The sequence below is a fragment of the Giraffa tippelskirchi genome, chromosome X (assembly GCF_054371585.1).
Source record: "Giraffa tippelskirchi isolate mGirTip1 chromosome X, T2T-mGirTip1v1.2.pri, whole genome shotgun sequence".
Classification (NCBI taxonomy): domain Eukaryota; kingdom Metazoa; phylum Chordata; class Mammalia; order Artiodactyla; family Giraffidae; genus Giraffa; species Giraffa tippelskirchi.
Window position 1 is genome coordinate 35,538,209 of NC_137289.1, and position 15,757 is coordinate 35,553,965.

Here is a 15,757-nt window from a genome sequence, read left to right on the forward strand (position 1 = left end):
ATAAAAAGTTTCATGTTACCTGTAAATCTTAGATCTTAAAGTATCTTCCATTATCTAGCAGCAGCAGCATTCTTTTTGAACCTCTTAGAAAAGCAAATTCTCTGGATCCATCCCTCATCAACTGACTGAGAAACTCGGAGGTAGAGCCCAGAGGTCTGTGTTCATCTTGCTCTCCAGAGAACTCTAATATGTAGTCAAGTTTGAGGACCAGTGATATAAATGATAGTTTTTATTTTTTCTTACCCATATTTTCACTTCTCACCTCTATTTTCTTGCAAGATGTGTATGTAACAGTTCACAGTCTGTTACATAGAATGGATTATATAGAATTGACTTTGAAGAGCCTGAGACAAACTAGTAACTTTCCAGAGAAACACTGGAGAGGGGAATGATGGGAAATGAATACTTTCTTAACCAGGTGACTGGGTGGGGGGGCGTATTTAACCTCAGACTGAGGTTGGTTGGGTCAGAGAAATTAAGTATATTAAGATGAATTTTAGCCCTTATTATATGAAAACAGTAACTATTAGAAAATCAGATAGAATTGCATTAATATAAGGACAATAACTTCCTTCAACATTGGTAAAAGACAAATGATTCTGTTAACCGAAAGGCATCCGTAAAGCCTTTTATAAGTGTCAACATGAAAAGGGACTTCCATTGGATCACACTGAAGAAGGAAGGAGTGGTATTATTGCAAAAAGCAGTGGAATTGCATGGTGTAGGTATATCAATAAAGAGCAAGATGGTAGTGACAACGTGGGGCAGGTTGCCCCCATGACTGCAGCAAGAAAAGTGAAATTAGTAAGAAGAGTGTGTCAGTCAGTCACCTTGGCATACAGCCAGGGGAAGGAAGAAACCTATCGGTTATGGAACGTGGGGATCCAGTGTATTTGGTTGGAGGAAGCCAGGCAGGCTGATCTCTTACATAAAAGGTGTATTCTGAAATCAGCTGTCACTGCAGCCATTTGTACAGTGCAACTGTTATCCTTTGTAGCCTTGCACATTTTGTTAGGGGTGCATATGAGGGAACATTCTACATGGTTCTAGCTTGTTTCAGAATTTCTGTAGGGAAAAATCATCACCCAGCTCAAATCTCGTGCTCTATTGTTTTAGGGTAGGACCTCTTAGTGCCATGAGTGGGAGGGGAGTGTGGTGTCTGTCGTGTGTGAAAGCTGGAGGATTCAATAGTCTGTGACATGTTAAAAATTAACCTTTAAGTAACAAACTATTTCTGTTCATTAAATTCCAAAGTTTTGGATTTCAAAATGATTTTGAATTTTTCATGACACTGCTACATATAACTTGATTTAGAGAGAAGAGCAATTATGTACAACTTTTCTACAGGTTGCCATGTTTCGATTTTGTAATGTTTAGCACTTTTCACTGATCTTTTCTGTCAGCTTTCTTTTCTCACTGTACTTATAAAAATTTTAGTTGAAGACATATGACTATGGAAACTCTTAAAATTTCTTTTATATAGCATCAGCTTAGTTCATAAGCAGGGCTTTCCTTACATGGTGTGAAATTGGCTAGGCATATCTCAAATCTCCTTATTTTTAAAGCTGTCGGTTCTTAGATAGGGTAGGAAAGTGAGACTGTGGGGTTTAATTAAATATTAAGTCATAAACTAGAGTCTCTATTTGAAATATTATCTAAGTATATGACAGGTGATTGAGAATTATTAGATTTATGAATTACTTAAAATAAATGCTTGAGAGTAAAATTAGTTGAGCTTATGCAAGATATCTCAGCTATCAGAAACAGTCTTGTCAGTTTTATTTCTTGTGATCTAAGTAGAATATTTTAAAGGCAAAACCACAATTAGGTTTTTGTCAGGTGTGTGCTCTGAGTAACAACTAGTCTCCCTTTTATTCATCAGAGTATTTATGGCCATGGAGAATTGTGTCTTTTTAATTACACTATGTGTCTGGGTATATATTTGTCCTGTCTTTTTTTTTTTTTTTTTCTTAAATGTTGGCCTTTATATGTCATGTCTTGTCTGCTTGTCTACACAGTCCCTACTTTAGGGCAGAGATAATATATGATATTTTTTTTTGTTTCTTTTTATTAAAACATTTCAAACATAGGGAAAAGTTGTTATTTAGTTGCTAAGTCGTTTCCTACTCTTTGCGACCTGACTGTAGTGCACCAGGCTCCTCTTGTCTGTGGGATTTCCCAGACAAGAATATTGGAGTGAGTTGCCATTTCCTTCTCCAAAGGATCTTCCTAACCCAGGGATTGTACCCACATCTCCTGCATTAGCAGGTGGATTCTTTACAACTAGCCACCAAGGAAGCCCTTCAGGGAAAAATACAGAGGCCAGTATAACAAACGCTCACATAGTGAAAGTTGCATAGTTGTGTCTTATTTTTTGCAACCCCATGTACTATACAGTCCATGGAATTCTCCAGGCCAGAATACTGGAGTGGGTAGCCTTTCCCTTCTCCAGGGGATCTTCCCATCCCAGAGATCGAACCCAGGTCTCCCGCATTGCAGGTGGATTTTTTACCAGCTGAGCCACAAGGGAAGTAACTGTGCAATATCTTAATGTTTTGCCATTTTTGTTTCAGATGCTTAGCAAAAGGTTAAGATACAGGCAGAACTCCTAGTGTATCCCTCCCCAATTGCATTCTTCACCCTTCTTCTCTTGAGGTAACGACTATGCCAAATTTTCTCATCATCCCTATGAATATTTTTATGCTTTTTCTATGTATGTATATGTGTGTGTCTATATGTCATCTGGTATTGTCTTATGTGCTTTTGAAATTTATTTCATTGTATTGTACTTCTTTTAGTTTGCATTTTTACTTAATTTTTAATTGAAGTATAGTTGATTCACAGTGTTGTGTTAGATTCAAGTGTACAGGGATTGTACACTTGAACTGTACAATGATTCAGTTATACACACACACACATATTCTTTTTCAGATTCTTACCCCTTATTATAAAATATCAAGTATAGTTTCCTGTGTTATACAGTAGGACCTTATATTTTATTTATAGTAGTGTCTATATGTTAATCTAGAATTCCTAATGTATCCCTCCTCCCCCCTTTCCTCTTTGGTAATCATAGTTTGTTTTCTGTATCAGTGGGCCTTTTTCTGTTTTGTAAATAAGTTCATTTGTATCATTTTTTTTTAAGTTCTACACATAAGCAATATCATAATGTTTGTTTTTCTCTCCTTGGCTTACTTCACTTAGTATGATATCTCTAGGTCCATTCATGTGGCTGCAAATGGCATTATTTCATTCTTTTTTATGACTGAGTAGTATTCCATTATGTATATGTACCACATCTTCTTTATCTATTCATCTGTCAGTGAACATTTAAGTTGCTTCCATGTCTTGGCTGTTGTAAACAGTGCTGCAGTAAACATTGGGGTGCAATGTGTATCTTTTCAAAGTACAGCTTTTTGCAGATATATGGAGTGGGATTCCAGGATCATATGGTGGCTCTATTTTTAGAGGCTACATCAGATTATAGTCCCACCAACAGTTTACAAGGGTTCCCTTTTCTCGAAACCCTCTCCAGCATTTATTATTTGCAGACTTTGATGATGGCCTTTCTGACCAGTGTGAGGTGATACTTCATTGTAGTTTTTATTTGCATTCCTCTAAGTAGCAGTGTTGAGCATCTTTTTGTGTGCCTTTGGCCATCTGTCTTTAGAGAAATGTCTATTTACATCTTCTGTCAGCTTTCTTATCTCACTGTACTTAATCAAAATTTTAGTTGGAGACCTATGATTATAGAAACTCTTAAAATTTCTTTTATATAATGTCAGCTTAGTTCATAAGCAGGGCTTTCCTTACATGGTGTGAAATTGGCTTTTCATCTTTTGCCCATTTTTTTTATTGAATTGTTCGTTTTTTAAATTTTTTTTTTTTATATTGAGCTGTATAAGCTATTTGTATTTTTCAGAGATTAATCCCTTGTTAGTCACATCATTTGCAAATATTTTCTTCCATTCTGTAGATTGTCTTTTTGTTTATGATTTCCTTTACTGTACAAAAGCTTTTGAGTTTAATTAAGTACCATTTGTTTATTTTTGTTTTTATTTCTATTACTCTAAGAGATAGATCCAAAAAGATTGATTTATGTCAAAGAGTGTTCTGCCTATGTTTTCTTGTGGGAGTTTTTTTTTAACGTAATGCTTTTCAGATATACCTGCTCTAGTATCTCCTGTTACTAAAACAAAGTAAAACAAAACATTATCTACTTCCATCCTATATATCATTCCATCTGTTGTTGTTGTGCTTGGTCGCACAGTTGCATCCGAATCTTTGTGATCCTATGGACTGTAGCCTGCCAGGCTCCTCTGTCCATGGGATTTTCCAGGCTACTACCTATTTATATCTCTTGCTAAATAAGTGTTGTGTGTGCTTATTTCCTGTCTTCATTCTCTCTTAAACTCATAATAATGAGCCTTTTTGCCACCATTCCATGTAAACAGTTCTTATCCAGGTGACCAGTGACCTCCCAGTTACTACACCAAGTTGTTATTCTTCATTTATCACTTAACCTCTCAGCAACGTTGGACACATTTGGTTACCTTCTAAATTACTTCATGTAACACTTTTGTTTACCTTCTAAATTACTACACCTCCCTGGTTTTCCTCCTCCCTCATGGCTATTCCTTCTCATGCCTTTTGCTGCATTCTTGCTAGCTTTGTTTGGAAATAAATTGAATAGAAAAGTTTAGGATGAAAAGTGACCATCTCTCCCTGACGCCCTCAAAACCCATATCCCCTCTCACTAATAAAAAATATAAACAGACTTCATTTGTGTGTGCATGTTTGTGTAAATTCTATGGTGAGAACAGTGCCTCATTTTAAATTACAATTATTTGCTTATTAATGATTCGTATTTTCTGTGCACCTTCTGTTTATATTATTTGCTCACTTTTTCTATAGTGTTTTACTGATTAAGTGTGTAAGTTAAAATCATTAACTGTTGTATATTGTGAATTTTTTTTCCTACTTTATCAGATGCCATTTGACTTTGCGGCATTTTTGAAGTACAGAGTTCTAATTGTTTGCTATAATCAGCTTTAACAGTTTTTTTCCTTTATGGTTCCTGGCCTCTAGGTGCTGCTTACCTCCTCCACTGAATCATAAATAATTTCACTTGAGTTTTCTTTGGTCCTGCTTGAAAGCTTCCTTTTTTTTACCTTTAAATCTTTGATCCTTCTGGAATTTATTCAGTGTATGAAATGAAGAGGCATACATCCTATTTATTTTTCTAAGTGACTACCTGATTGTCCCCCAATCATTTAATCATCTCTATTTCTCTCACTCGTTTGAGGACCACCTTCACTATAGAGTAATTCCCTGGTATATTTGAATTACTCCCAAGTTATTAAAAATGTATTTATTTCTGTTTTATTTTTCAAGCCACTGCAGTGTGACACTCATATGGAACTACTCTCGAAAAAAGATCATCATGGACTTTATAGCTGTCAAATCATTTAGCTGTATATTACTTTGGGCAGAAAGTGAAACAGTTGAATACTCTCCGACCACTCTTCTTCTAAACTATCCTTCTTTTTCACATTTCTCTTGGTTTCCCTCCTACCTATTGTCTCATTTCTTTGCTAGCTTGTCTTCCTCTGTTTCTTGCACAAAAGTGTTCGTTGGATTTGCACTTTCTCCTGGCTTGAGTAATATTTCCCAGTCTCATCCCTTGAGCTGTTACTTAACTGGCTAAATGTTCCTGTGTTTTCATTTCTACTTCCAACCTAAATCTAGAACTACATTTCCAATTTTCTATTAGATACTATATGATGTGCTCTGGGTTATTTCAATATGTCTATACAAACCATTGTTGTCCTTGTTTTCAATGTTTTTCTTTCTTTCTATAGCCTACCTCACTTGATATCATCACCATTTCTTCCTGTTACTTAGATTTTGTCTTTGATATGTCTCCTTATCCCTTTAAAATCTGTCAGTAATCTGTCACAGGTCCTAGTTCTTCCTGCCTATTCTCATAGTCCTTGTCTGTGCTTTCATTTCATGCCTTGATTTTGGAAGTAGTTTCTTATCAGTCTCCATATTTCTGGTCACTCTGTCTCTGGTCCAGCCCCACATTACAGGCAGTGTTAATTTTCTACTACGTATATTTGATCAGACAAACCCCATGGTTAAAAACAGTTGGTTTCATTTACATCCTGTATAAGTTGATCACATGCACTTACTTCCTCTTCTTAACTCCATTAAAATGAGAGTAAAGAAATGGAAAAATTCAAAAGGACAAAGAGAACAGGAGTGGAAACACTGACAGATGTGAGGTTGGAACTATTTTTTTTTTTTTTTTTTTTTACTTTTAGCAGAGGAAGTTACAACTCCAATATCTTCCCCTACATGAACTTTTGAGAGAAACCAACTCATTCTTCCCATAGAATTCCTAGTATTTCAAGACTTGAAGGCGCCTGGTCTGCAGAAGGCAGGAATGAGTCATGAGATTGAAAACATGGGCTGTTCCTTGAAAGTCTTCAAAATAAGTGGCTAAAGTCCCCTGGACCCCCTCTCTGCTCCTCTGGAGACCAGAGGGTTATTATCTGGAGAATTTGGCAGGAGAGCCCCAGACTTAGAGATCCAGGTGCAGCAAGTGGATTGCTTAAAACAATGGGATTACATAAAGTTTGCATACCTCATTTGGGGACCTCTATATTCTGCCCTAGATATAATTGGTAAGATGTTTCATGAGTTATTTTCACATTCCCAGATTCCTAACAGTGATCTAGATATAATAGGTTTTCTCTTGGCACATCCTCTAAAAAATCAAGTAGCCTAAGCAAAATGAAAAATTTCTCAATGTCTCAAAACTAACTGGTTAAACATTTTCAGAAAAGGTAAGTCAAAAGTCAGTTGATTTTGAGATGCTTAAAATATTTTATTTTGTTTAGGCTACTCAATTTCTTTACTTCTAATAACAGGATTATAAGCAGAAAAATGTGATTGTGCAAAAAATGTAAATGCTGTGTTTTCATTTGATTTGTTTCTTTTTTAGAGTTAATACAGCAGTTAAGAGTGCCAACCCCCAAGCAGTTGAAAATTCTCGTATTTCTATCTCTGTCTCAAAAAAACAAAAGAATTGATAAATTGTACACCCATGGACGGGAAGTTGAAACAGTTTGGGTAGAATCGGGACTCAAACCCTAGTTCTTTTGATTCCATATTGTGATCTGTAATCAAACACAAACATTTCCCCACACTTAGTTAATTTAAAGATTTATACAATAAAAATGTGAGTACTGTATTTATTGAAAAAAGTCCACATGTAAGTGGACCTGCATATTTCAAACCTGTGTTGTTCAAGGATCAACTGTACTTTTTTCTCTTCTGCTGTTTTGCTTTTGTCCCTAAATTAAGGGACAGGAAGAAGGCAGGGAACAATTTTCCCCTCTAGCTTCATTATTTTAGGTTTTCACGTAGTTTTGTAACAAGCATAATTATATGAACAAACTAAATAGGATACTGTACATTTTTACCTTCCCAATGCAATAAATTGATGTTATTAACAAGAAACATTTATGTAAAGTATACACTTTTGCTTCCCAATATATTTGAAATTAATAGAATGCATTAAATACATTCTTTACTGCCAATGCAAAGCATCCACACTACTAAAAACATATAGTTACTACCATCCCACCTGCTCTTTTCCCATAAAAGCAACATTCCTACCTCCATTACCTATTTTATATCTTTAACATTTAAAAGTCTTTAAAAGCATCTCTCTATCCTTACTTTTGAGCAATCACTTGGAAAATTATGGGCCCTCCATATGGTCCCCACAGGCCTCAAGGCCCCCTGGTAACTTGGGATTCAATGCTGTCTCTGAATCTGCTTGTCAAATGTTTGGCTCAGCTCCTTGCTTGTAGCTTCTGTGTCTCACCCAGCTTCACACAGACTCCTCCAGGTCTTCTGACACTTGTTTAATCCAACTTCCTGTTTACATGGCGGTTTTTCCATAGTTAATTGTTGGCTAATGATTTCACATGAAATTAGCCAGTACTCTTTTAATGATTCAGTACTGAATTTTGTAGGTATTTTGACTATTGCAGATTCAGTTTCTTAATTTTCATAAGCTGTAATATGGATACTAGGTACATGGATGTACATTTTGCCTACCACAAAGTATGTAAAATATTACAAAGGTAGCATAATGTGAAAATTCGAGTATTGATTTTCATAGTAAATATTGACTTCTTTTCCTCCTGCACAGGTCATTATCCAACTTTTAGAGGTGATGGATCATCTGCATAGAGGGGAATCAATTGCTGCAATACTCCGTAACCGGTATATTTATGGAAGCAGTTTACTTTATAAGTTATATAATGTCTCTTCCATTTATTTATTTACCTAACATAAGTTGGTACTCAGTAAATATTTGTTGAATACCTGTTATAAAATTAAAATATTTGCTATATGAGTAAATAAAAGAATGCCTGAGTGACACAGAAATGGAATGAAGAGAATGTTAATGACTGTATTCTGAGCTAATGAAAAAATAGAAAATATAACTAGAAATCAAAATTGGTGGACATTGTGAACACCTGGAATTCAGTCAGTGGAGCTATTGATGTGAATTTTTGGTTTTAAAGCATATCAATGAATAAATAGGGCTTCCCTGGTAGCTCAGCTGGTAAAGAATTCACCTGCAATGCAGGAGACCCCAGTTCTACTCCTGGGTTGGGAAGATCCGCTCGGGAAGGGATAGGCTACCTACTCCAGTATTCATGGCCTTCCCTGGTGACTCAGATGGTAAAGAATCCTCCTGCAATGTGGGAGACCTGGGTTCGATCCCTGGGTTGGGAAGATCCCCTGGAGGCGGGCATGGTAACCCACTCCAGTATCATGGCCTGGAGAATGGAATTCAGTCAGTGGAGCTGTTGATGTGAATTTTTGGTTTTAAAGTATATAAGTGAATAAATACTGGTATCCATTGCTTATAAATAGATGTCTCAACAAAGTGTTTTTTTAAAATAGTATTGCCTGTGATTGTGTGTACGTTGCTGTTATTTTAAATTCCAGTTAAAACTTTTTCAGGGATTTATGAGAAATTCAGAGCTTCTTCTGTCAATTTAGGATTTTAAACTCATGGTTTAAAGAAATATGGCCTTTACTTTGTAGGTGTGAAAGAGTATCCCTTATTCTCAGTATTTTAATTGTACAGCTCTGCTGAAATATTTGAAGTAATACGCTGAAATTGTCTATATCATGGTTCTGACAGTTACTCATTTAGCCTTGGTTAAGTTTTTTAGTTGCTCTGTACCTTAACCTCCTCATCTATGAATTGAGTGTAATAATAATACCTATATCTTAAAGTAATTTTGAGGATTAAATAAATGTCTAGTGTGTGTGTGTGTGTGTGTGTGTGTGTGTGTGTGTGTGTGTGTGTGTGTGTGTGTGTGGAGAGCAGGAGCTAGGCAAATAATTCAAAGTATAACAGTGCTTGTATTGAAATACAAATGTAGGATTTTAACTATTTCAAAAATACAATATTTTTGTTACTCTGTTCTGAAGTACTTTAAAAATAGCTGTGTCTATTAAAAGACTATGGAAGGAGGGGAAAGGTTGAAGTACGAAGGTGACATATATAAAGTCATTGTTATTTGAAAGATACCATGCTAGGAATTTTGCATAGTATTCCCATCAAAGGAAAATCATATGAAGAGTACACGCTTGTTGGAATGTGGGCAAGGGGCTGTAAGGTAGACTTATTCAGAGATACTGGACACAAGGAAGTCATTGCCGGAATACTGCGTGGCCATATAGAAGAGAAGAATAGATTGCAGGGGTAGATTTCTAGTGGGGAACTGAGACTGCAGAGTTCATGTGCTGCTGAAGCTGGGGGTCTGTATCACACATTTGGAAGAGGAACTAGTAGGAGGGCAGTATTTCCTAAGCTCAAGTTGATAACTGAGATAGTTATAGCACAACTGAATTTGTTTCCATCATTATTATTGAGATATAATTACATATAGTAAAATACACAAACATTTAAATATGCATCTGTCTTTATTTTTATACATGCAAACATCCAGGTAACCACAACCCAGGTCAAGATATAAAACAGTTCCATCGCTCCAGAGAACTCCCTTGTTCCCCTCTCCAGTTCGTGTCTCCTCCCCTCCTACAGACTTGTGTATCTTGGGTTCGTGTTGCTTGTTCTTGAACTTCATATAAATGTAGTCTAACACTGTGTATTCTTTTGTGTATGGTTTCTGTTTTTCAAAATAATGTTTTTGAAATCCATCATAACTATAGGTATCAGTAATTCCTTCTTTTTATTGCTCTGTAGTAGTCCTTTGTTTAAATATACCACAATTTATCCATTTCTTGTTGAGAGTCATTTAAGTTATACTCATTATTTGGCTATTATGAATTAAGCTGTTGTTGACATTTTTAGCAAATCTTTTTGTGGCTATATATACTCATTTCCTTTGGATATATACCTAGAAATAGAATTGGTGGGTCATATGTGTATATATGTGTGTGTGTATATATATATGTGTATATATATATATATATATGTATACACACATTTATTTAATTTGACATTATTAGAAACTGCCAAACACTTTTAAAGAAGTTATACCAGTTTCTTCTCAGACCAATAAAAAGTGAGAATCTTTACAAACTCTTGGTGTTTAATTTTAGTTATTCTCTTGGGTGTATAGTTGTTTCCCACTGTGGTTTTCACTTTGCATTTTCCTCATGTGGAATGATGTGAGTTTGTTTTTGTATGTTTGTTAGCTATTTGTCTATCTTTTAGAAGTATCCAAATCTTTTACCCATTTAAAAATTGATTTTTTTCTCTTTGAGTTTTAAGAATTTTTAAATTTTATCTTGATATTTAGATAAATGTATTATGAATATTTTCTTCCAACCTGTAGCTTCCATCCCATTTCTTGTTTGTGTCTTTTGGTGAGCAGTTTTATTTTTGTTTTATTTTTATGAAGTTCAATTTATCATTTTTTTCTTTATGCTTGGTAATTTTTGCATCTTTCTAAGAAATCTTTACCCTCCCAAATTTCAGGCTTTCTTCCTGATGTTTTAGCCCCTGCATTGTAAGTGCATTCTTGACCAGAAACTTAAATAAATGAATGTATAACATATTTGTATACACAAATTATAGACCAGTTTCATATTCTAAATAAAAAAGAAACTAGACACATTTAGGAATGTATGAGAAGTATTAATCCTTTGTGACTAGGAAAGTTTTATTCCAGAGTGTGAATTCTTTAATACCATGAAAGCTACTCATATGATGCAGTCTATCAGTAGATTTCATAAGAAATAAAAGGTACAGTAAATGCTGAAGGTGTTTGAAAAAATTCATTGCCCGTTTTAAGATTTAGAGTTAGTGAGTGATAGAAAATTGTACTTTTTTTTTTTTATAAATTTATTTATTTTAGTTGGGGGCTAATTACTTTACAATATTGTAGTGGGTTTTGCCACACATTGACATGAATCAGCCATGGGTTTACATGTGTTCCCCATCCTGAACCCCCCTCCCACCCCCCTCCCCATCCCATCCCTCTGGGTCATCCCATTGCCCCAGCCCTGAGCGTTTGTCTCATGCATCGAACCTGGAATGGTGTTCTGTTTCACATATGATAATATACATGTTTCAATGCTATTCTCTCAGAACGACCCACCCTCACCTTCTCCCTCAGAGTCCATAAGACTGTTCTATGCATCTGTGTCTCTTATTCTGTCTCGCATATAGGGTTATCGGTACCATCTTTCAAATTCCATATATATGCATTAGTATACTGTATTGGTGTTTTTCTTTCTGGCTTACTTCACTCTGTATAATGGGCTCCAGTTTCATCCATCTCAATAGAACTGATTCAAATGTATTCTTTTTAATGGCTGAGTAATATTTCATTGTGTATATGTACCACAGCTTCCTTATCCATTCGTCTGCTGATGGACATCTAGGTTGCTTCCATGTCCTGGCTATTGTAAACAGTGCTGTGATGAACATTGGGGTACACGCGTCTCTTTCAATTCTGGTTTCCTCAGTGTGTATGCCCAGCAGTGGGATTGCTGGGTCATATGGCAGTTCTATTCCCAGTTTTTTAAGGAATCTCCACACTGTTCTCCATAGTGGCTGTACTAGTTTGCATTCCCACCAACAGTGTAAGAGGGTTCCCTTTTCTCCACACCCTCTCCAGCATTTATTGCTTGTAGACTTTTGGATAGCAGCCATTCTGACTGGTGTGAAATGGTACCTCATTGTGGTTTTGATTTGCGTTTCTCTAATAATGAGTGATGTTGAGCATCTAGAAAATTGTACTCTTAACAAGAAAAATGATTATCTGTCTGAAACCAACAAAAAAGCATCGCACTTAATGATAAATATAAGAGTTGTTCCTTAAGCAGCAACAAAACAAAGATGCCCTCTATCACCATTTTTAAATATGTATCTATAAACTATGGCCAGTGTCAATAAAGAGGCATAGTTCACAGGAAGGAGGAAACAAAACTGATCAAGTTTTAGAAGATAGGGTCATGTACCTACAAAAGCTAAGGCTTAAAAACAACTTCTTTGTTCACAGAATTTTAATATAAGTTCTAAAATGTAGTTGGATATAAGGTAAAAATTACAAAACAATTCCTTTTATCTGTATCAGACATAGCCATTTAGAATATATAATGGGGACTTCACTGCAGTGGATAGGAATCTGCCTGCCAGTGCAGGGGACACAAATTCAGTCCCTTATCCGGGAAGATCCCACATGCCATGGAGCAATTGAGCCTGTGCGCCACAACTCCTGAGCCTGCACTGTGAAGCCCATGAAGGTGCAAGTACTGAGCTTATGTGCTGCAAGTACTGAAGCCTGTGTGCCCTAGAGCACGTGCTCTGCAACAAGAGCTGCCACTGCAATGAGAAGCCCGCACACTGCAAGGAAGAGTAGCCTCCACTCACTGCAACTAGAGAAAGTCCGGGCAAAGTAATGAAGACCCAGCACAGCCAAAAATAGATAGATGAATAAATAGAATATATAAGGGAAAACATTCCATTTACAAAAGCCATAAAATTTAATTGTTCAGTGTTAGTCACTCAGTCGTGTCCGACTCTTTGTGACCCCATGGACTGTAGCCCACCAAGCTCCTCTGTCCATGGTATTCTCCAGGTAAGAATACTGGAATGGGCTGCCATTTCCTTCTCCAGGGGATCTTCCCAACCCAGGGGTCAAACCCAGCTTTCCCGCATTGCAGGCAGACTCTTTACCGACTGAGCCACTAGGGAAGCCCTTTAGTAATAAACCCAATAAAAATTTCTAAGACCTATATGAAGAAACTTTAAAAATTCAACTGAGAGATAAGAAGGAAGTTTTTTTTTTTTTTTAATGGAGAGACATTGTATGGTCCTTGATTAAAAGACTAAATTTTGGGAAGAGACAAGCTCTTCCCCAATTGTTTTATAGATTTAATACAAACTTAATAGGAAATATAAAATGTTGTCAAAGTGACTTTTTAATACAATAATAAATGTATGGAAGAAATGTATTCCCATTGTCTAATATAATGTCTGGCATGTGTAGTAGTAATTACTTGTGAAAAAGTTCTAATGATTTGTTCTGCTTATAATTCAGCAAACATTTATTGTGTAATTACTAAGTGCTAAACATTTTCATTAGTTATTTTTGGCTGTGCTGGGTCTTCGTTGCTGCGTGTGGACTTTCTCTAGTTAAAACGAGCAGTGGCTACTCTCTAGTTATGATGCTTGGGCTTCCCATTGCAGTAATTTCTCTTGTTGTAGAGCAAAGGCTCTAGAGCATGTGGACTCAGTAGTTGCAACACACAGGCTTAGTTGCTCCACAGCATGTGGGATCTTCCTGGACCAGGGATTGAACCCATGTACTCCGTGTTGCAAGGCAGACTCTCAACCACTGGGCCACCAGGGAAGCCTCAATGATGACTATATTAAAAATGATGAATCTTTGTTCTCATTCAACTTATATTTTGATGGAGATTGGGGTGGGGTCAGACAAAAGCCAAATATATATTTATATATGAGAAAGTTAATGCAGAAAATTAATAAACAAGGTAGATAAAGAATTAAGGGTAGAGGTTTGCAGTGCAGAATAGCGTTAATCTTTTATTAGTCTTAGATGTTTTTAGTCTTGCAATCTACCATTCATCATATGTTTTACCATGTTAAAAGCTTTATTCCAGTGATTCATCTGGTATAGAGAGAGGTCAGCCATATATGACTTGTTTTGCTGCAAACATCATCTCGGTGTGAGCATCTTCCTCACATTGACAGTACCCATTACGGCACTGTCAGGGAGGGCACATTTTGGTAAGAGTCACCCAGTTGATGTTGTGTGGTGGTGTGTTCTGTTGGGGCTCCTAGCTGTAGTAAGGATTTCTGCAATGATGTAGAAAGCTTTGACAGTGTTCCAATTTTCTAAAAAGTATTCTAAGGTAAATAAAACAGAGCATATAATATTGTCTGGTATTTGCAACACAGGAAAAAGAGTGCCAGACACTGTATAATCGGATTTTCATCCCTTTAACAAATATTATGCACCACTTACTGTGCAAGGTGTTAGGGATATAGTAGTGAATGATAATACATGGTTCCCTGTCAGTTAGGTGACTACTGTAGTGGGGAAAATAAGAAATGAGGAGAGTGAACAAAGGTGGTGGCAGAGGAAATGATGAAGAAGAGTGGGGAGGAAGTTGTGAAATATTTGGGGCAACTTTAACAATACTTGGTATTCAACTAGATTCTTCACACTCCAATCAATATGATATTTTAAAATTGCTTGTCTGATAGTGTGGTCCAGACTGCCCTTTCCTGTCTCCAGCTGTTGAAATGCTACCTGTTCTCCAAGACCCTCATCAAATTGTATGCCCTGTCTATCAGCCTTCCCTAATCAATCCAAGCAGATGATCAAAAGAAAGAAAGAAAGTGTAGTCCATAGTCGTGTCCAACTCTTTGTGATCCTGTGGATTGTAGCCTGCCAGTCTCCTCAGTCCACGGGATTTTCCAGGCAGATGATCAGGAGGATCTCTTTTGTCTGTGAACCATTTTTTCCCTGTAATGAATTTTCTCATATTTGGTTCTGCATTGAAGTAATTTGAGCATGTCTTTGCTTACAGCATCATTAAGAGAGCTCTTTCAGAGCGTGACTGCCTGCATCTAATGCATATTTACATCTCATTGTATATAATGCAAGGTTTTGTACATAATAGGCATTCATCAAATATTTACAGACATTACAACATGTATCAACAATTATTTGTTGCTTATGATTTTATTTGCTTAAATTGTTTAGGGTAGTTTTGTTTTCCACAGTCAACTCTTACTAAGAGTTAAGTAATTGGATATTAAACAGTAATCATTAAATTGTAAAATAGACTAATGAAATTTATTACAGATTTCTAGGAATAAGCTCAGGCTTTTTTAACTGGCTTAATGTATAATCATTTCTTTTTTATGTTGAAAATTTACTACAACAAAATATGACTCATAATTAAGAAAAGTTAATTTTATGTTTTCTTCTCAAAGCTAGCATATAAAAGCATGTACGTTCTATAGACCCTTAATTGTTTTTAAAACTATAGAAACAGCTATAATCATTTCTTACTATATGATGTCAAGGGAATACAGGGCTTTAAATCTGGCCATTTGATAGTTTAAAATATTGAGCCTTTAGTATTTATCAAGCACTGGTCTCATCTGTAACATTTAAGGATTGGAAGATCCTGACCTTTGACCTTCCTTTTA

At 36.0% G+C, this 15,757-nt stretch overlaps 1 protein-coding gene across 3 annotated transcripts in view; it reads left to right on the forward strand.

Moving 5' to 3' along the window:
- The window catches only part of KLHL13 (kelch like family member 13), a 194,455-nt gene that overhangs the window by 76,793 nt on the left and 101,905 nt on the right, over window positions 1-15,757 (forward strand). For 2 of the 3 annotated variants that reach the window (XM_081564431.1, XM_081564427.1), the window contains exon 2: window positions 8,228-8,301. The exons of the other annotated variant lie outside the window; for it this stretch is intronic. In XM_081564431.1, the coding sequence (XP_081420557.1) occupies window positions 8,252-8,301 (50 nt within the window). In that variant the 5' untranslated portion in view covers window positions 8,228-8,251. The remainder of the gene's footprint in view (window positions 1-8,227; window positions 8,302-15,757) is intronic. 3 annotated transcript variants of the gene reach the window in all.